This window comes from Myotis yumanensis, unplaced genomic scaffold (genome assembly GCF_028538775.1).
Source record: "Myotis yumanensis isolate MYYU_CA2020_CCGP unplaced genomic scaffold, mMyoYum1.0.hap1 SCAF_1, whole genome shotgun sequence".
Lineage (NCBI taxonomy): Eukaryota > Metazoa > Chordata > Mammalia > Chiroptera > Vespertilionidae > Myotis > Myotis yumanensis.
The window spans coordinates 35659070-35679261 of NW_027223752.1; the positions used below are offsets into that span (position 1 = coordinate 35659070).

Here is a 20192-nt window from a genome sequence, read left to right on the forward strand (position 1 = left end):
CCAGTTAGTAAAAAAGTGCTATAAATTCTATCCTGAGAGAGCCATCTATCCATCTCTAATCTTGCCTGCATTTAGGTTCTCAACATCTTTTGTTTGAATAGTCCAATAATCTCCTGACTAGTGTTATAACTAAGTTTATGCTCATTCAACCCATTCTCTACTCTGCTGCCAAAGTGGTCTTTCTGAATTTCAAAAATTATTAAATTCACTGCTATTTATCATCTTTCAAAAAAAAATCTTAATTTCTTTCCACAGGAAAATCCAATTGCCTTTTATATGACACAGAGAGTCTCCATAATTTGACCCTATCTACATTTCTAGGTTCTCTCTTGCCACTTCCATCTCCAAATCCAGTCTGCAGCCCTACTGATCTACTGGAAGAGTTAAGATTTCAGCCATTGTGCCTTTATAGAATTGATAAATTCTTCACAGTAGATTAATAAATATTGGCTTATTTCTACAATGGATTACTGATGATAATGAGAATGAACTACTACATATAACGATATTAATTGATTTTACAAAACATAATATTGAGCAAGAGAATCCAGACACAAAAGATTACATACTATATGGTTTCATTTATATAAAGTTTAGTAAAAAAATAAATAACCTATAATACTAAAAGTCAGAAGAGTAGTTACTTTTGACAGTTGGGCTGTAACTGAAAGGGAGCACAAGAGAGTCTTCTGGGATGCTCTTAACATTCTGGTGTCTTGATTTGGAAGGCGCTGTTTACATGAGTATATGTTCTTTTTTTGAAAATCCATTAAGTTATCACTATACTGTTAGTGTGTTTTTTGTAAATTTAAGTGAAAGATAAATAATACAAATAACAATAACAACAAAAACAGTTCCAGTATCACTTCTTTGAAATTTTTTCTAATTCCCTCAGGCAAACTTTATATCTTGCTTCTATCACACACACAACACTACTATATTCATGAGCATGTCATATTTTATTTATCTAACTAGAGGCCTGGTGCACGAACTTGTGTACCAGTGGGGTCTCTCTGCCTGGCTTGCGCCCTCTCGCAATCCAGGACCTCTCAGGGGATGTCAAACTGCCGGTTTCCGCCCGATCCCCACAGGCCAGGCCTAGGAACCCCACTGGTGCACGAATTCGTGCATCCGGCCTCTAGTATGCATTTAAGATCTTGGTTAATCTCTTCCTCCCACCCCGCTTCCCCCTCCCCTCTGAGATGCATCAGTCTGTTCCATGTTTCCATGCATGGGCTTTGAGTGTCTGCCCCCTGGTGGTCAGTGCGCATCATAGCTACTGGTTGAATAGTCAAAAGGTCGTTTAGGCTTTTATATACTGGTATATAGACTAGAGGCCCGGTACGCAAAGTTCATGTCTGGGGGGGAGGGGTTCCCTCAGCCTGGCCTGCACCCTCTCGCAGTTCAGGACCCCTCGGGGGATGTCCCACTGCCGGCTTGTGGCTGGATGGCCTTGTGCTGCTGCACAACCTGTTGCTTGAGCTTCGGCAGCTAGCTGCATGTGCACAGGCTGGGTCACCACAGTCTGTCCAGTGAACACCATCGAGTAGGTGAGTCAAGAGCAGAGGCAGACTCACCCTGAGTTCCCTATGCTTCCCTGAGTCACTGAGTTATTCAGACTGATTGCCTTGTACAGAGAACAGCACTGGGATCGGGCCTAAGCTAGCAGTCGGACATCCCTCTTGCAGTCTGGGACCCCTCAGGGGGTGTAGCAGTGCACCAAGCTGCAGGCGGCCAGGGAGGAGCCTGAAACGGGGTTGGGCGCTGTGCCGCTCACGATCATCCTGGCCCACTGTGCCTGCTGCCACCATTTGGTAGTGCTGCCGTGGAGTTGGGAGAGGCTCCCGCCGTGGCAGCTGTGCTCACCAGCCATGAGCCTGGCTTCTGACTGAGTGGCCCTGCCCCTGTGGGAGCACACTGACCATCAGGGGGCAGTTCCTGCATTGAGCATCTGCCCTGTAGTGGTCAGTGCACATCATAGCAACCGGTCGTTCTGGTCGTTCCACCATAACAGTCATTTAGGCTTTTATTATATAGATTCTTTCTATTTACTACCTATAATGTAACTTCCCAGAATGCTAAGATCATAACTTTCTGTCCATGTGTTCCCAGGTCCCAGCACAGTGCAGTTAATAAATATATATATAATATAGCAGTAATATGCAAATGAGGTCAAGACTCTGTAATGGTCACAACCAGCTCAGGAGGAGGGGCTGGGCACGGCCCTGAGCCTGAGAGAACAACATGCAGGCACAGCCTGGAGCCTGAGAGATCAACACAGAGGGGCGCCTTGCTCCAAGCCTCAGACGCAGCTGGGGGCAGGCCCCCAGCGGACACACACACACACACACACACACACATACACACGGCACCTGCTTGGAGCCTATGTGGCCGAGGTCACCTGTCAGGGCTGCGAGGGGAGAGGAAAGCCTAGCCTGACACGTGTACCAGTCCCCAGGAGGTGCTTGGGCCCCTTGGTCTGATGGGTTTTCTCTGGGGAAGTCTCCTGGTTGCTTCTCTGGTCCTGGTCAAGGGAAGGAGCCAGGGGTGGCGGGAAATGAGGCCAGGCCAATCTGGATTTTCCAATTGTTCCCGCTGTGTGTTTGCTCCAGGGGCTGGCGGGAGGAAGTTCTCTGCACAAAGGCAGGAAAGCAGAGGAGCTCTGTGGCAAATACGAAGGCACAGCGGTCCTGGGACAGCCCGAGGGTCTGCAGCACAGAGCGCTGGGCAGGGCAGCCACCGCAGGGGCTGTCCCCAGCACCTCTCACTCCTCTGTGGGCATCAACTCGGGATATCACAGATGGGGAAATAGACCCAGACAGAGTTTAGACCTGCCCAGGTCACATAAAGGCTTCCAATTCAGCACCCTTTCCACTCTTCTTCAGGTTCACAACCATTGACTGAACACTTTCAAGTTCCTAGAAGGTGGTAATCTCTCACCAACTGTGGTTTTAAGAGGGTTCCCTTTCAGATGTATGCCTTTACACAGCTTTCTCGAAGAGGCACTTACATGCCATACAACTCACCCACAGCAAGCATACTGTTTGATGCGTGAATTTCCACAGCAGCTCAACCACCAACAAAAACCATGTTCAAGCTTCCATCATGCTGTTTGCCCATCTGCAGTCAACCTCACCCAGCCCCAGGCAACCACAGATCTGCTTTCTGTCTCTGTAATTTTGTCTTTTCTAGAAAACTCCAGCTTCCTTAAAAAAAAAAAAAAAAGGTAAAAAAAAACCCCACAAGAACACTGCTGTCCTCAGGCCTAGAAAGGGGAAGACAACTGAGGGCAAAAAGATGTCTCTGTGAAGAGCTTACAGTGTGGGGCTCGGCCCCTCCTGCTTCAACTCCCAGATGAACAAAGTCAGGGTCAGAGAGGCCTGGGGTATGGTTCAGTCTTTTCAACCCATGCCTGCATCCCAGATGCTAATGACAGTGGTAGCAGTGATGGTACTACTCAGGGCCCGGCCGGCCCCGTCCCAGTGGACACACACACACACATACACACACACACACACGGCGCCTGCTTCGAGCCTCCGCAGCCAGACTGCGGCTTAGTAGGACATCCCCTGAGGGCTCCTGGACAGTGAAAGGGGGCAGGCTGGGCCGAGGGACCCCCACCCCCTAGTGCACAAATTTATATTTATTAACTCTAGTTAATATATAAATGAGGATTTCTTAATTTCTGTACTATTAACATTTGGGCCAGAGGTTTCTTTGTTGTAGGGGCTGCCTAGTACATTGTAGGATGTTTAGAAACTATTCTGGCCTCTAATAAAAAGATGTCAGTAGCCCCCGCCAGTTGTGACAACCAAAAACATCACCTGGCACTGTGAAATAGTCCCTGGGGACCAAAAATGCTCTTGATTGAGAATCATTTACATAAATAAATGTTTCTGTGGAAAAAATACATGCCAAGTGTTATACAATTCACTTATCAAAAAAGTTTTGGCTTGAAATGGTTTGCATGTTAGTGGAGACTAAAAAAATATGAGGAAAGTTAAGCTCTGCCTGTCAGAACATGTTTATAAAATGCTTTAAATTCCTAGATAATCAAATATAATTCACATTAACTGCATGCCAGAACATTGTTTTCATTGGAATTCTTATGATGCAGAAAACCAATTTGTGCCAAATAATTTGCAAATAGAACTATATATTTAGTATTTAAAAAAATGGCTGCTAATAGTAGCTATGTGTATTCAGTGTCCTAATTATAAATTATTTTCTAAGGTTTGTTACTTATGAACAAACCATTCATTCTAAAATATTAAGGTTCAATATTTTTCTATCCATAAAGTATTATCATATATATTCCATAAGAAAAGGTTAGAAAATAAACTATTGTGCATCAGCTATTAAAAAGACTTGCAAAGGGTTTAAGTAGCTTGTAAGAAAATAATGTGTTTGTATTTTATTAACTGCATACCTTTGATTCAGAATGTGTTTTGAGCTTAACCTCGGTTGTAAGAGGGTGAGTAATGAAATAACTGAGTACCATTATATTAATGGAATTTGAGAAAAGAGAAAACAAATTGGTATATATTTATGTGTCAAATAAACTAGTTAAAAATCTACCGACTTTGCCGAAAGTATATCCTGGCAAGTAATTCCTTAAACTTCTCTTTGAAATTAGAATCTGTCTTTAAGAACAGGTTACTGAGCCAAAAGAAAACAGGCATTTTATAAAAGAAGAAAAAAATTGGGCAAATATAAGAAAAAAGTTTCATCTCATTATTAGTTTACAATATGCCAATAAAGGCATACAATTTTCATCTATCAAATTGGTAAGATTAAAAATGATAATAGATTTGCAGTCTCACAAACTGATATGAATATATAAATTTGCACATGTATTGTAGAGGACAATGTTGACTCTTTTTAAAAATATATATTTTATTGATTTTTTACAGAGAGGAAGGGAGAAGGACAGAGAGTTAGAAACATCAATGAGAGAGAAACATTGATAGCTGCCTCCTGCACACCCCCTACTGGGGATGTGCCCGCAACCAAGGTACATGCCCTTGACCGGAATCGAACCTGGGACCTTTCAGTCCGCAGGCCAATGCTCTATCCACTGAGCTAAACCAGTTAGGGCCAATGTTGACTCTTTATTCTATTTTAAGAAATATCGCTAAAGTGATAATCAGAGATGTATTTGACAATTTATATAAAGATAATGTTTATAATAGGAAATAAGAAAGAACCTAAATAATTAATGACAAGAAAATTAAGTTAGTTATAGCTTATTTATACTCTGTAGTGATTGACAGATCCCTTTTATTTTTGTAGAACAGTTATTACATGGAAAAAGCTTAATTTATATAAAAAGGAGAATGATTAAGAGCAAGGGCCCTGAAGTAAGACTACCTATTTCAAATTCTAGTCCTATTATCTTCTACTAGCGCTATGATCTGGGTTAACTCACAATTTAATCTTTCTAAATATAATTTTCGTATCTGTTAAATGGTACCTATTGTATATGTTTGTTGTAAGGATTAAATGAGATATTACATAACCTGTCACACAGTAAGTGCACAATAAATTTCAGTAGCTATAGTAATAATTGAGATGGTTTTATTAAGAAACTCAAACCTATACTTATGGATTCTTAATTGTGGAAATTAATCAATTATTCCTAGCTAATAAATTGAGATTATTGGTGGGTTTTGTTTACTTCATAAATAAATCTATATTCATAAAATAGGAGTTTTTAAAAAGCTAGTAATAAAAGGCAAGATAAATAGCAAAAACCATTTTCCTTCTCCTAAATGAGCATATACTTTTCAGTTAAAATCTCATCTTTAACATTATGTCACATTAAAAAGATCATCATTTTATGCTCTTATTGAACACCTATGATACATGCTAACTGCTGTGATCCTAAAATTCCAACAATAGGAGTAGAGTGGAAATTTGAAGATAGACCTTGTTAATAAAATAGAAACTCTCTACAGATGACTTTATTTTTTAATTAGCAACCATCATGAAAAGCAGAATATCTCAAAAGGCTCTCTGTCTTTTAACCATCTCACAAGATTGACTTTATTTTAAACCAGAGACATTGAGTTGGGATGAGAAAATAATATACTTATAGGAGATGTTTTCTTTCAGAATATTTGTTTAAATCTTTATAATGGTACTAGTGGCCCGGTGCACAAAACTTGTGCACATTAAAAGAGAATTAATTAGAGGAAATATTTTAATATTGCTATTTGCCCTTTATAATAGAAGTGTCAATGATGAAAGAAAATTAGTAAAATGCATATGAAAATCTTACTCCTGTCAGAGTCTGGGGTGCGCCATGGGACCCAGAGTCAAGTCTCCGCTCACCCGTGCGCGCCTTGAAATTGTGCGAGACCCAGACCCAGCTGGCCCCAACCCCGTCAAGCCCTGCAGGGCCAGGGGCACAGCCTCAGGTCCCCTGGCCGGGCGTCGGGCAGGGGGCGCAGCCTCAGGTCCCTCGTCAAGCCCCGCTGGGCAGGGGGCACAGCCTCAGGTCCCCCGGCCTGGCGTTGGGTGGGGGGGCGTGGCCTCAGGTCCCCCGGCCACGCGCCTGGCAGGGTGTGCGGCCTCAGGTACCCTGGTCTGGCCTCCGGTCCCCAGACCCCAGTGTGAGGGTGCAAGGACCATTTGCATATTAGCTCTTTATTATATAGGATTATTACCTCTGATTGCAAAATAAATATGCACACATGTACTACTGTAATATGGATTTGAACAAATGAAAAATATTGATTACTGAACATCTGAGATGTTTTAATGCTGCTGATATGAACAGAAAATAATCTCTATCTCTTCAAAAGTATTAAATACTAGAGGCCCGGTGCACAGATTTGTGCACTGGTGTGGTCCCTCAGCTTGGCCTGCACCCTCTCGCAATCCAGGACCTCTCTGGGGATGTCAGACTGCTGGTTTTGGCCCCCAAGGATGTGTAGTGTGCCCAGTGGCAGGTGGCCGGGGAGGAGCCCGAGCTGGAACCAGGCACCAGTCCACTCCTGATCATCACGGCCTCGCTGTGCCTGCCGCAGCTGCCTCCACTAGGTAGTGTTGCCACGGAGGTGGGAGAGGCTCATGCCAACACAGCAGGGCTCGCCAGCTGTGAGCCCGGCTACTGGCTGAGTGGCGCTCCCTCTGTGGGAGTGCATTAACCACCAGGGGACAGCTCCTGCATTGAGCATCTGCCCCTGGCGGTCAGTGCTCTTCATAGTGACCGGTTGACTGGTCATTTGGTTGTTCAGTTGCTTAGACTTTTATATATATAGATGGTAAGAAATTTAAAAGCATTCAGAGATAAATACAAAATGTTGGGGAGTTCTTTGTATTTTATAAATATCCAAATGTCTAACAAATGAATTTTACATGGAATGATTTTGATGTTAAAGACTATTAAATATATAAAAAGAAGCTTTAAACCAAATGATTTCCATATCTGAGGCAATTGACTTTTCCCTCAATAATCTCTCACTCCACCACACCTCTTGTGCCATAGGTACAATGTGTGAGTTTTTGCCAGCAAAAGTAAAACATTTGAGGATAGAAGAGCAAAGGAGAAAGAAAGAGATTAGGGGATTTAGAGACTGGTTATTAGTGCCTGTTACTGTCACTGTCTATGTTAAAAACTGAAGGAGTGAAACTACCTCCATAAAATGTTCGTGGAAGGAAGTTACTGCATCTTCCTTTGCAAGGTCCTGAATATGTCCTACTGTTCTTCAGGAGAAAAAGGGTGGGGGATGGGGGAGAGAAAGAAAAAAAAATTGGATGACAACTTGTATGTTAGGAGTAGTTACCTATAAAGAATCTCAAGATTGCAAGGAAATTTACAGGATTTTGTTATTAAATTTAAAAAGGACTTGAAGACTAATAAGGGAATGATACAGAGATATTGCCTTTTCTGGTTAACTTTCACAAAAATATAGTATACAACTCTATTTTCAATTTAGCATTCCTCAAAAAAAAATAAGATTTCAGAGATCACAAAAAAGTATATTTATTATTAATAAAGAAGTTTAAGAGAATGATGCTATTCCTTTATCCCCAGATCTTATACTTTAAAATATCAGCATAATCTTTCCTTGCATTAAAAATGTTTTTCAGAATGAATACAAGCAAAAATGTTAAAAATTATTGTTAAGAAAACAATTTAAATCTGGATGTAATTTCTATATTAGTGCTTCTTTTCTGACACAAGTAGTTTGATCTTTCTGTAGCTGTGCTGTTAAAAAATAAATAACCAGTAGGCTATCAGGAGATGGGAGGATAAATAGGTTCCTAAAACTTACTTTAGTGTAGCACTTTAAAGAGATTCCTTTAGAAAAGTAAGTGTGAAGCAGTGAGCAATAGGAATAAAGCTAACTGCTCTTAAATTTAAAGGCACACATAAATTTAAGGACAAATGCATTTTTAGTTCAAATGACTAATTAACCAAATCCATCATAAAAACTAATGGATATGACTGAACTTTATGACATCAGGAATTCAAATGAGCTTTAGTTGATAGTAAGAGTAAATTAAATCCCCAAACGTTTTCAAATATATAGTTACTAGTGGCCTGGTGCATGAAATTCGTGCACAGAGGGGAGGTTCCCTCAGCCCAGACTGCACCCTCTCCAATCAGGGACATCCCTCTTGCAATCTGGGACCGCTGGCTCCTAACCTCTCACCTGCCTGCCTGCCTGATTGCCCCTAACTGCCACTGCCTGCCTGCCTGATTGCCCCTAACCTCCCTGCCTGCCTGATTACCCCTAACCTCTCTGCCTGCCTGTCTGATCGCCCCTAACGGACCTCCCCTGCCGCTTGATCTCGCCCCAACTGCCCTCCCCTGCCGGCCTGATCTTGCCCCCAACTACCCTCCTGCTGGCCTGATCTTGCCCCCAACTGCTCTCCCCTGCTGGCCAGATTGCCCCTAACTGCCTCTGCTTGCCTGATCACCCCTATCTGCCCTCCCCTGCTGGTCTGATCTCACCCCCAACTGCCCTATCCTGCCGGCCAATTTGGTCTGATTGGTCGGTTTCTATGCCAGTCAGCGTCAAAAGCTCTGCCTCCTAGGTAGCCATTGGCTCCTCATAGTTCACACAGATTTGATTCTGATTGGTCAGTTTCTATGCCAGTCAGCATCTCCGGGCCTATCTCTGGGCCTGATCAGAGAGGCGGGGCTGATCAGCAGTCCCCGCTGAGGCCCGGAGAGAAAGAGAGGTGTAGCTGCTGGCAAAGCCTGGAGAGAAAGTGAGAGGCAACAGCTGATCAATAGCTGCCATGGAGGCTGTGGATCAGACCCTGCCTCTCTCTCCAGGCCTCTCTCCAGGCCTGATCCGAAGCCCCCTCGGCAGTCAGTGCTGGGTCACCACGGCAACCAAGCACTGACTGCAGGACTGACTTCCAGTGATCGGTTGAGCCTTTAGTCAGTCATTATGGACCCTGGATTTTTATATATTAGGATACTTTAGAATGGAAATCCTTATTGTGCTTGTAATTAGATTAAAATTAACCTCCTAAATATTAGTTATCTATTTATCTCTAGCCAATCTCCACTCTTCCACTATAAAACTAAAAACCCTGGTTTCAGGTAATGCTGTTTATTAACAGCTACCAACAAAAATCACTAATTTGTCACTGAATGCTCTAGGTTTTAAAACTAAGAGATTCTTATTGGCATTTAAAATATCACCAGAGTCATTCAGCTGTGACAAGGCATTATGGGTAATAAAGAAGACATTCTTAGTCCTGATTCAATGATGCTTACAAGAGGTGAAAGAATGTCCTTATATACAATCACTCTGACTTAGAACATTTTCCCTAAAGAATTAAAATAACAAAATTTTGTAGATATTAGAAATGTATTTTTTATTAAAAGGTTTTTCCCTTCTCTCGGGATGTAAGCTCCTTGAAAGAGAAGCCTTATCTTTGTGTCTCAATTCCTAATAGACTACATGGCATAGAGCAAGCCTTTTAAAATAGGTTCTAATAGAATAATTGTATGTAATGAAATAACTTCTCACCTATACATATAGAATAGTACAAGTTTATGTACTACCTTGGGAGATTTGAGAAGACAGTCACTCAATTTTCTGTTTTGACAGGTTACATGAGGAAGCTTGGCTGAGAAAGACTGAATAGAGTATGTAAAATCACCCAAGAAATTGAGATAACAAGTGAAAACATTACCTATTAATGGACTGAACGTCTTCTCTCCCAAATCCATTATTATTGCATATTTAAATACTCCAGTTTTAAACTCCTTGAAGACAAGAACCAATTTTTCCCAACTTTTGTAACTCCTGTAAGGTCTAGGACACTATGCTACACAGTTCAATTTAACAAACATTGTGTCTTGACAGTGGATTAACACACACACACACACACACACACACACACACACACACACACTCTCACACACACTCAATGCCTAAACCATATCCCCAACTCATTATGTCAGAGGGTTGGGCCCAGGACTTTTTATTATTATTATTTTTTAAGTTTTTAAAAAATATTTTTGATTTTTAGAAAGAGAGAAAGGGAGAGAGACAAAAACATCGATGTAAGAACCAAACATTGATCAGCTGTCTCCTGCACATCCCCTATCAGGGTTTGAGTCCGTCATCTGAGCATGTGCCCTGCATGTGCCCTGACTGGGAATCAAACCAGCAACTTTTTGGTGCAAGGAACAATGTCCAACCAACCGAGCCACACCAGCCAGGGCAGGTCCAGGAATAGTTTTAGAAAAATCTCTATAGGTAGAAGGCTGGGTATCCAAGATTACTCAATTGAAATAAATTCCTATTCCCGTTGCTAGTTTCTGTAAATACACCCTGGTTGCCTCATTCAGTCCCATTATCTTCATTTAAACCTTGCCTTTCAAAAGCCTCCCCCTCTTCTCTTCTTTAAAAGTCCACATTACTCTATTTCAAAGACATGCCATCATTCTGTCCTGAAGTTGGTATATTTTTTAATTCAACCCTCTTCAGAATTATTTTGATGTCCTTCAATCATGAGTGTTATTTCACTTCATTCTCCTTTCATTTCTACCAGGGTCTTCTAAATTTCACCTGGCCACCTGTAACTTTTCTAATTTCTTTTGCTCCTAATGCAATATCTTGAACTTATCCATTTTAGTGTTAATTATACAGTTTCCCGATGCCTTTGCTATTGATTTTATTTCCTCTTAGACAAAATATTAAAAGTTCTGAGTACACTTTTAGGTAAATACCCAAAAGAAGGGGAAGAAAAACAGATACCTGCATACCCATGTTCATAGCAGCATTATTCATAATAGCAAAAAGATGGAACAACTCAAGTGTCCAGAAGAAAGGATAAACAAGAGGTGGCACAAAAAGACAATAAAACAGTAGTCTCAAAAAAGAAATTCTAGTATATGCTACAACATAAATCAACCTTGAAAATAATATGTTAAGTATAAATCAGACTTAGAAGAATAAAAATTGAATGATTCTACTTATATAAGGTACCTAGAATAGGCAAATTCAGAGGCAGAAAGTAAAACAGAGATTACCAGGGGCTATAGGAGAGGTCAATGGGGGGTGGGAGGTGGGGAAGGAAGGACATCTATAATACTTTTAACAATAAAGATAAATCAAATAAATGGATCAAAGTGGAAAGCTACTTTAATCTTAACTACAAAGAAACTACAAATAAATGTATTAGTTTTAAAGATGATACTTTTAGTCTTAAATGAAATTAATGGGAGTAATTTGTCTTCATGATGCCCTGAAAATATTAGGGAAAATAAATTAGGAAATAAATTTAGTATATGAAAAATTATTAAAATATACTATACATAAGGAATAAAAAGTACATAATATATGATGTGAAAAGGCAAAGATAACAAATGACTTAGAAAAAAAAGTCTATTCTTAAGTAAAGAGAAAAATGTAAAGTTGTATAAAAAAGCTAAAAAGATGGGTGGAAATGAGTTTAAAAGGCAGTTTAAGAGTAAATTGGACTGTACTGTTAAAAGGCAAAGCATTTTTCTATTTTTAAGATATGTTTGGACAATATGTAGGCAACATTTTTCTTGGAAATAAAACCTGATCAGGGTTACAAGACAACAGAGGAACAATGCCAGTGATTTATCAGATATAGAGAAGTATAAAGGAGGTAATATGGCAAGTTTCAAGGCTGAGTACATAGGAGATGAATATAATATCTCAAGTTAACTAATGGGGCAGCCATGTACAACAAATAGTTATAGGAGACAGTCATAAAGCAAATTCAATCAGCAGTCCAACTTAGTGGCAGAAGGCAAGTGGAGATCAGCAGCAGAAGTGCTAAACAATCTGAACCTACACATATCACAGGCATAGATTGGGCAGGGCAAGATCAAGCAGGCAGATGGCATAGGAGTGCCGACAGACAATGCTGAGCAGTCTAAAATGCTAAAACAGCAAATGGCTATGAGAGTAACAGGCCATTTGCTGCTGGACAAAGCACCAGTGAGTAAAGAATGCAAATTAATCAGCAGATGAGTAAAGTGGGGCAAAAAAAAAAAAAAAAAAAATAGAGAAAAAAATCAAAGGCAGTCAAAGCAGGAAGACAGAATAGCAGAGAGGCAATGATAGATCATCAGAAGCAGTTGGGTAGGGTAGTGAAAAGCTGTCAGCAGGGGAACAAAACACCATTCAGGAAAAAAATGAGACAGAGTGAAGCAATCTCCTGAATTTGGTGTCTTCCATCTAGGAAACAGTCACAAGTAAACTGCATGTGAAAATCCATAAGAGAACAGCACACAAATGGAAATAGCTAATGGATCTGAACTCTATTGCCCAGAGATACAGAGTGACCCTAGAACATAGATACATACAATCCACAAGAAAATTAAACAGATGGGAAAATGGGTTGAAGCATTTTTATAATGACAAAAAAAATCAAAACACTAAAAATTATTAATCTGGAAATGATTGGCTGGGATTGAAGTCTTCGCTTACCCCTTTCTGGAGCCCACAAAATGGGAATGTTGGGAATTTCTGCAGCAGAAAAACAGAAGAGAAAAGGGATTTCTGACTCCCAGTTTGAGGAAAGCAGATCAAATTTAGGGCTGTATGAACTGGTTCATGGAAGTAAGAACCAGCCTGAACCTTCACCCTTCCTCAGAATCAAGCCATTTCTGAGGTTTGAGAAAGGTTTAGGAAGCCCTCACCCCATCATTTCCCACAACCGCCCCTTTCACACTTACCTCCAGTGCAAACAGTTTCCAGCAAGGAGGTACTTGGGAAAATTCACTCCCATGTTAACTTAACACTATGGCAAAGTTTGAGGATGGCCTACTAATGGTACTTTCTGTGTAGGTCAGATTTCTGACTCAGTGGAATCCCTTCCACCCTTTGTGTGTGAGCAGATGGGACAGGTTATTAGAAGCTACCCACCTCTTTGAAAGTGAATGAGAAAAGAAGCAAGGGCAGAAATACCAATAAAGAAATAGTAATACTAATCAATACCTTGATCAGCTCATCAATTGTCATGGGCTTTAATTCCATTAAGATCTTGATGACTCTAAAAAAAATAGTATCTCTAGCCAGACTTTTACTCTGAACTCCAGATGCAAATATCTAACAGCCAACTTAACATCTCTACTTGGATATCTTAAAGGCAGTTCAAGTTTCCATGATCAAAGTAAAACTCCTGATCTACCTCCTCAAATCTACTCTTCCCACAGTCTTATCCAGTAAATGGCAACTCCATCCTTCCAATTGCCAAGTCAAAATCCTGGGTATTATACTTAACTTTTTTCTTACTCCAATCTGTTATCTCTACCTTCAGAATGTATCAATAATGTATTTTTCACTACCTCCACCTCTATCACTGGTTTACTAGTAAGTCACTATAATTTTTCACCTGGATTATTTCAATAGCCTCTTAAATGGTTTCCCAGTTAAAATATAAGTCAAATCATGCCACACCTCTGTTCAAAACTCTCCATTACTCTAAGGGTAACATACAGGTCCTACTTGATCCATGGCTTATTCCCTCTCCTACTTTAGATGTTTACTCAAATGTCACCTTATCAACGAAGCTTTCCTTGATGGCCTTATTTAAAATTACAATCCTCTTTCCTGCTACCTATCCACCTTCCCTGGAATACTTTTATCCATAGTACTTATCACCATCCCTAATACAACACTTGTTTCTTGTTTATTATATTTGTGTCACCCCACTAAAATGTGAATTCTAAAGAGGCAGGGACTTTTGACTTCTTTGGTTATTGCTATATTCCCAATATCTTGAACAGTACTTGGCATTTAAAATAGGTATTCAGGAAATATTTGAGTCTGTGAAGTGTTAATTTCTTGTGGGACATCTCCTTTCTCTGTCTTAAATTCTCACAGCAATCTTCTGAAAGCTCAAAAACTATGGGCCTTTAATTAACAGAGTATATGCTATTACAGAACAGGCGTGTTCTAAAATAGGGTTAGCAAACCACAGCCAATGGGACAAATCCTACCTGCTGCTTTTTTTTGTTTTGGCATGGCCTACAATCTAAGAGTGATCTTTATATTTTTTAATGATTGAAAAAAAGCAAAAGAAAAATATTTCATGATATATGAAAACTATATGAAATCCAATTTCAGTGTCTATAAATAAAATGTTATTGGGGTAGAGCAAGGCACATTCATTTATATCATCTTATGGCGGATTCTGTGCTACAGGGCTGGCAAAGGTGAATACTTATGAGAGAGCTCATACATCCTACAAAGTCTAAAATATTTACTATATAGACCTCTAAAGAATAAGTTTGCTGACCTCCATCCTAAGGTATTTTTTGTTTTGTTTAGAAGGCAAAGAGTAATAACTAATGTTTGAACAAAGATAAACTGGAGCATCATTGTGAATACTGTTGCTATTATCGCTCGCTCAAGATAAACATGAGGGAAGGTCTATTTATACTAAGATTTGCTTTCAATATTACATAAAAGCAGCCCTCATTTCTCTAATTATTATTTAATACTAGAGGCTCGGTGCACGAATTCGTGCACCAGTGGGGTCTCTTGGCCTGGCCTGAGGGATTGGGCCGAAACCAGCTCTCTGACAACCCCTGAGGGGTCCTGGATTGCAAGAGGGTGAAGGCCAGGCTGAGGGACCTCCACCTGTGCACGATCAGGGTCGGGGAGGGACACGGGAGGTTGGCCAGCTGAGGAGGGACTGAGGGAGGGGTACAGGGTATGCCAGGCCTGTCTTGCTCAGTTCCGATCTGCCGGACCCCAGCAGCAAGCTAACCTACCGGTTGGAGCACCTGCCCCCTGGTGGTCAGTGCATGTCAGAGAGCAGTTGAGCAGCCTTAGCATATCATTAGCATATTACACTTTGATTAGTTGAACAGCCAACCGGATGACCGGACACTTAGCATATTAGGCTTTTATTATATAGGAGGATTGATGATGATATTCATTAATCTACCCACTACACAGAAACACTCTATCTTAAGGGACAGGGTGCAGTATAGAAAAGTCTTAAAAATGGCAAAAAGAGAGGAAGTGAAGGAGGAAAGTAAATAGGGCCAACAAATAGATCACATATCAAAGTACCATAATTAACTAAACCTATAAGTACCCTGTTTAACAATAGTGGGAAATTGGCATCGTGTGAATCTCTTTTGAACCAAATCAATGGTGTTACAATGCTAAAGTGAATTCATGATAATGGAGGTCTCCTATACAATGTAGTCTTAAATCAGAGCAAGCAACAGACACATTTTAATAAGATTCCATTACATTTATATAATATACAAAACTAACAGCTATCTTCTCATTGGCTCAAAAGCATATATTTTATAGAGAAGTATTTTTTAAAATTTGAAAGATCCTATTTGAAATCACCTTCTAGTCAAAACTGAGCTATCTTCTCAGTACATAAAGTTTTATCCTGATAATTATTACATGAAAGGATATTATATCATGCTGTAATTAAACTATAGAAAGTGAAGAGGGAGGTGAGGGGAAAACACACTTAAATTACTCCAATGATATACATCACTACAATGCTATCTTCAATCTTCATAGAGTCATATAATTTATTTCCTCATATCAATTGGTTCTTCCACCACAATCAACTGCTTCTTCTGCATTATTGCCTTTGACCTTCAATATCTCTCTCAGGGAAACTGATGACAATGCATTTTCAGACATCATACTGCCAAAAGCTTTACTGCTTCTTTCTTCTCGGCATCTTTTGAAGGAATGTGGATTCTTCCTGTAAGTTCTCATCATTGTGCCTGTCATTTATGATTATCTGTAACAGTTTCTCCCTCCATTGGACATCTGTCCTCTATTCTTTAATAGCAGCCATATTCTTTCCAAGTTCCAATATGAGGAAATAATACTTGTAAAATTATTAGAATGATTCCAAGTAGTTTATTTTGTTATATGAATCCACTTTCTGACTCTCTATTATTAGTTCCATGTTTCCTTTATTGGCAGGCAATAACAAAATTACAAATACTCTGTCCTTCTAATACAGTGATATCATTCTAAGAAGCTCAGAGGACTTGACAGATATAAATCTATTTGTTATCATTTTACTACATTTTGCATGAAAAGCAACATTAATTCCACTTTATAGATGGAACTCTAACATAGGAGATGAATACACATTCTTTATTTCAGACAATAATAAGGAATATCCTGAAATTTTCATTCCTGAAAATGTATCTCTAGATAAATATGCTTTACCACTTGTATTTGCAATTTATTTAATGATATTTAGTTTTCAATGCCTTAGCACATAATTTGCAAAACTGAAGTATTCAGATGCCAGCCTCTGTTCATTTTACAAGAGTATGCTTATAAGGGTAAGCTGGAAAGGTAATTTTAAGATTTTATCACTCTGACAGATTTAAGGTAGAAAAAATCAATATCTAGCATGTCATCTCTGTTTCTTTTTATTTCTTCACAACTACACTGTTACAAACTTTAGGTCCTTATCTTGATGGGTTTTTCCCCCAGAGAAAAATTCTTTCAATATTTACTCAGCTATTATCTATTTACTTTTTAAGCTAATGCTCTTTCTACTTATATTGCAGATAATAATAGCAAATATTTATGTGGCAAATATTGTTTTTAGTGTCCTACTTACATTAATTCACAATCTATCCATGAGTTAAGTATTTTTATTCTCTCCATTTTACACATAAGAAATAAGTATAGAAAATTAGTAAAGTTGTATAAGGTTGCACACTAGGAAAAGGTGAATCTAGTATCCAAACCTACGTGCTTTTAATCACTATGTTATGCAGCCTCATATATGGTTAAAAGGGCAACACCATTTTTCTAGTAAGAGCTCTATTTAGACATAAATTTTGTCATAATAAATAAATTTGTACTTTACTGATATGATCTCTCTTCACCAAACAGGTACCCCCCAAAAAGCTGAGTTTACATATTCTGGTACAGTGTAGGCCTGGAATCAAGCATTATACTTAAGGGAAAATAAAGACAGCATTTTATTTATGGATTCTTTATACATGAAATTTGTTTTTGCCTTATACTCAAAATTGCAAAATTCTGACCTTGAGTAGCAATGTGCTTTACTCTTTTAGTGTGGCTATGTGGAATGGGGGCCTTTCAACATAATAGTTTTAAATGCAATGTCACTTATTGTCCTAATTACTCCATCTAAGTGATTTTGTACCTGTAACTTTTCCACTGGTACAATTGTACTACAAAGTTTTTCTTTTTCTTTCTTTCTTTTTTTTTTTTTACATATTTTTATTGATTTCAGAGAAGAAGGGAGAGGAAGAGAGAGACAGAAACATCAACGATGAGAGACAATCATCGATTGGCTGCCTCCTGCACGCTCCCTACTGGGAATTGAGCCCACAACCTGGGTATGTGTCCTGATCAGGAATCAAACCTTGACCTCCTGGTTCATGGATCGACACTCATCCACTAAGCCACATTGACCGGGCAAGAGTTTTTCTTTTTAATGAATAAATAAAATAGGGGGTGAATGTCTTGGGAAAGTCTGTAGCTGTTGGGGGAAAAAAATGAGTGCAAAAATAATACTAAAGTAAGTGGACCTAAAAGGGAAATGTAGTATTTATCTTCAAATATTTGAACTGTCATGCAAAAGAGGACTTTAACTTCATTTGTACATTGCAAAGGGCAGAATTAGGACTACTAGGTAGAAATTATAAGGCATCAGGTTTCAATTTGGTATGTTTGGACTTTCAAAGAATTAGAGTTCCACAAGCAACAAACTCCCAGATGAAAGAAATAGTGATAAAGATGTTTAGGCAAAGGCAAAGTACTAATGATAAAAAGGAGATGGTAGGATTTTGAATATAGCATCTCCTCAAACTCTGAGAAACTGTGATTCCTCTATTACGTTATTTGTAATTTTACATAAAATAAGCTAACTAAAGATTCAACACTGACAAAATCTATAAGAAAATATTCCTTTATTTTCTTAATTTTAAGATTAGCATTAACTGAAAGGTTTCCAAAGGACAAATCAAAATTGGAACTTGGTACTTCACAACACTTTAAATTTTATACACAAATAACTATATTTGTAGGTTACAACAGGAAAAAAACACACACCAAACAAGGCACGAAAAATAATCTTCAAAAAGAATGACGTTAGATCTATTAAGGAATGTATTGATATGCATTTGAATTAATGCCAATTCTCAAAAGGGTCTATTTTTAGAGAGCTTTGATGGCAGGATTTTACTGTGTGTACTGGTTGATAGTAGACTTAAGAATTCTGGTTCCTAAGGAATCTCTGAATAATGACAGTTGCTATTTTTCATCTCTACAGATGGCACTACTCTAGCTGATCTAAGAAAGAGATTTAAATAACATAGGTCTATTCTGTTGCTTTGGGATGAAATGTTCTGTAAATATCAATTAAATCCATCAGGTCTAGTATGTCATTTAAAGTTTTTGTTTCCTTGTTGATTTTTTATCTGGAAGATCTATCCATTGATGACAGTGGGGTGATAAATTTCCCTACTATGACTATATTGCTGTGGATCTCTCCCCTAAAGTCCACCAAGAGGTTTTTTTTAAAATATATATATTTAGGTGCTCCTATATTGAGTGCATATATGTTAATAGGGTCATATCCTCTTGTTGGATCGATCCCTTTAGTATTATGTACTGACTTTCTTTGTCTCTTGTTATGTCCTTTGTTTGAAGTCTATTTTATAGAAATAAGTATTGCTACCCCAGCTTTTTTTGTTGTTTCAATTTATATGGTATATTTTTTTTCCATCCTCTAACTTTCAGCCTGTGTGAATATTTTGTTCTGAGGTGGGTCTCTTGTAGACAGAATATATACAGGTTGTGGGTTTTTTTCCAACCTGACCGGGAATCAAACCAGCAACCTCTGGGAGAATGGGATGACACCCAATCAACTGAGGCACAATAGCTGGGCAGGGTTGTGTTTTCTTATCCATTCAGCTACCCTATATCTTTTGACTGGGGCATTAAAAAATAATAATAAATAAATAAATAAATAAATAGATAGATAGATAGATAGAGGATAGAGAGATAGATAACATAGTCTAGTTTATCCACCTTTCTATGTAAAGTGAATTCTCTTCTTTCGCCAGGAAGATTTTCTTAATTTTATCTTTCTCTTTAGCTTGATAAACATTTCCCCTTCTTCCTTGCACCTATCAGTAATATCTTCTTCTCTCCTAATCTAAATACTTTTTTTCTCCCTCAATTTTAGCTCAAATTCTACTTTAATAAAAATTTCCCTGATTACTCAGTTCTCTCTTAATCTTTCCCTTTTAAGAAATACTTTGCGCAAATTGGCTGAACATTTCAGGTACTAGGTTTATACTGTCTTGATTTGTCAGCCAAGTGACTATTTTAGGAGAACATGTACTTTAGCATTTGCTCAATAAAGCCCAAAGTGCTTGATAAATACTTGCTAAGTGGAACAAAGACTATGAATGTTTTTAGCAAACAGGTAGTTCCTAAGTGTGCCTATACTTTACAATATTAACTGCTTTTCAATGGATAATGCAAAATAATTATAAACCGCAAAATAAAGTGGACTATTAAAAAAATGCTACCCTGAATATTACATACCTGAGTGGTTTAAAACCACTTCCCAATAATTTTACACTACAGAGGAATTAGAGACTCAAAACAAAATAAATAGGTTAGGTAGATTATCAGGAAGTATAATTCAACTGCAATAATAATCTACATTCTTCATATCATAAAGAT

At 38.7% G+C, this 20192-nt stretch overlaps 1 protein-coding gene across 15 annotated transcripts in view; it reads right to left on the reverse strand.

Annotated features, from left to right (window-relative positions):
* The window catches only part of GPHN (gephyrin), a 452278-nt gene that overhangs the window by 236585 nt on the left and 195501 nt on the right, over positions 1–20192 (reverse strand). For 8 of the 15 annotated variants that reach the window (XM_070418066.1, XM_070418183.1, XM_070418108.1 and 5 more), the window contains exon 5: positions 12942–12980. The exons of the other annotated variants lie outside the window; for them this stretch is intronic. In XM_070418066.1, coding sequence (XP_070274167.1) covers positions 12942–12980 — 39 coding nt within the window. The remainder of the gene's footprint in view (positions 1–12941; positions 12981–20192) is intronic. 15 annotated transcript variants of the gene reach the window in all.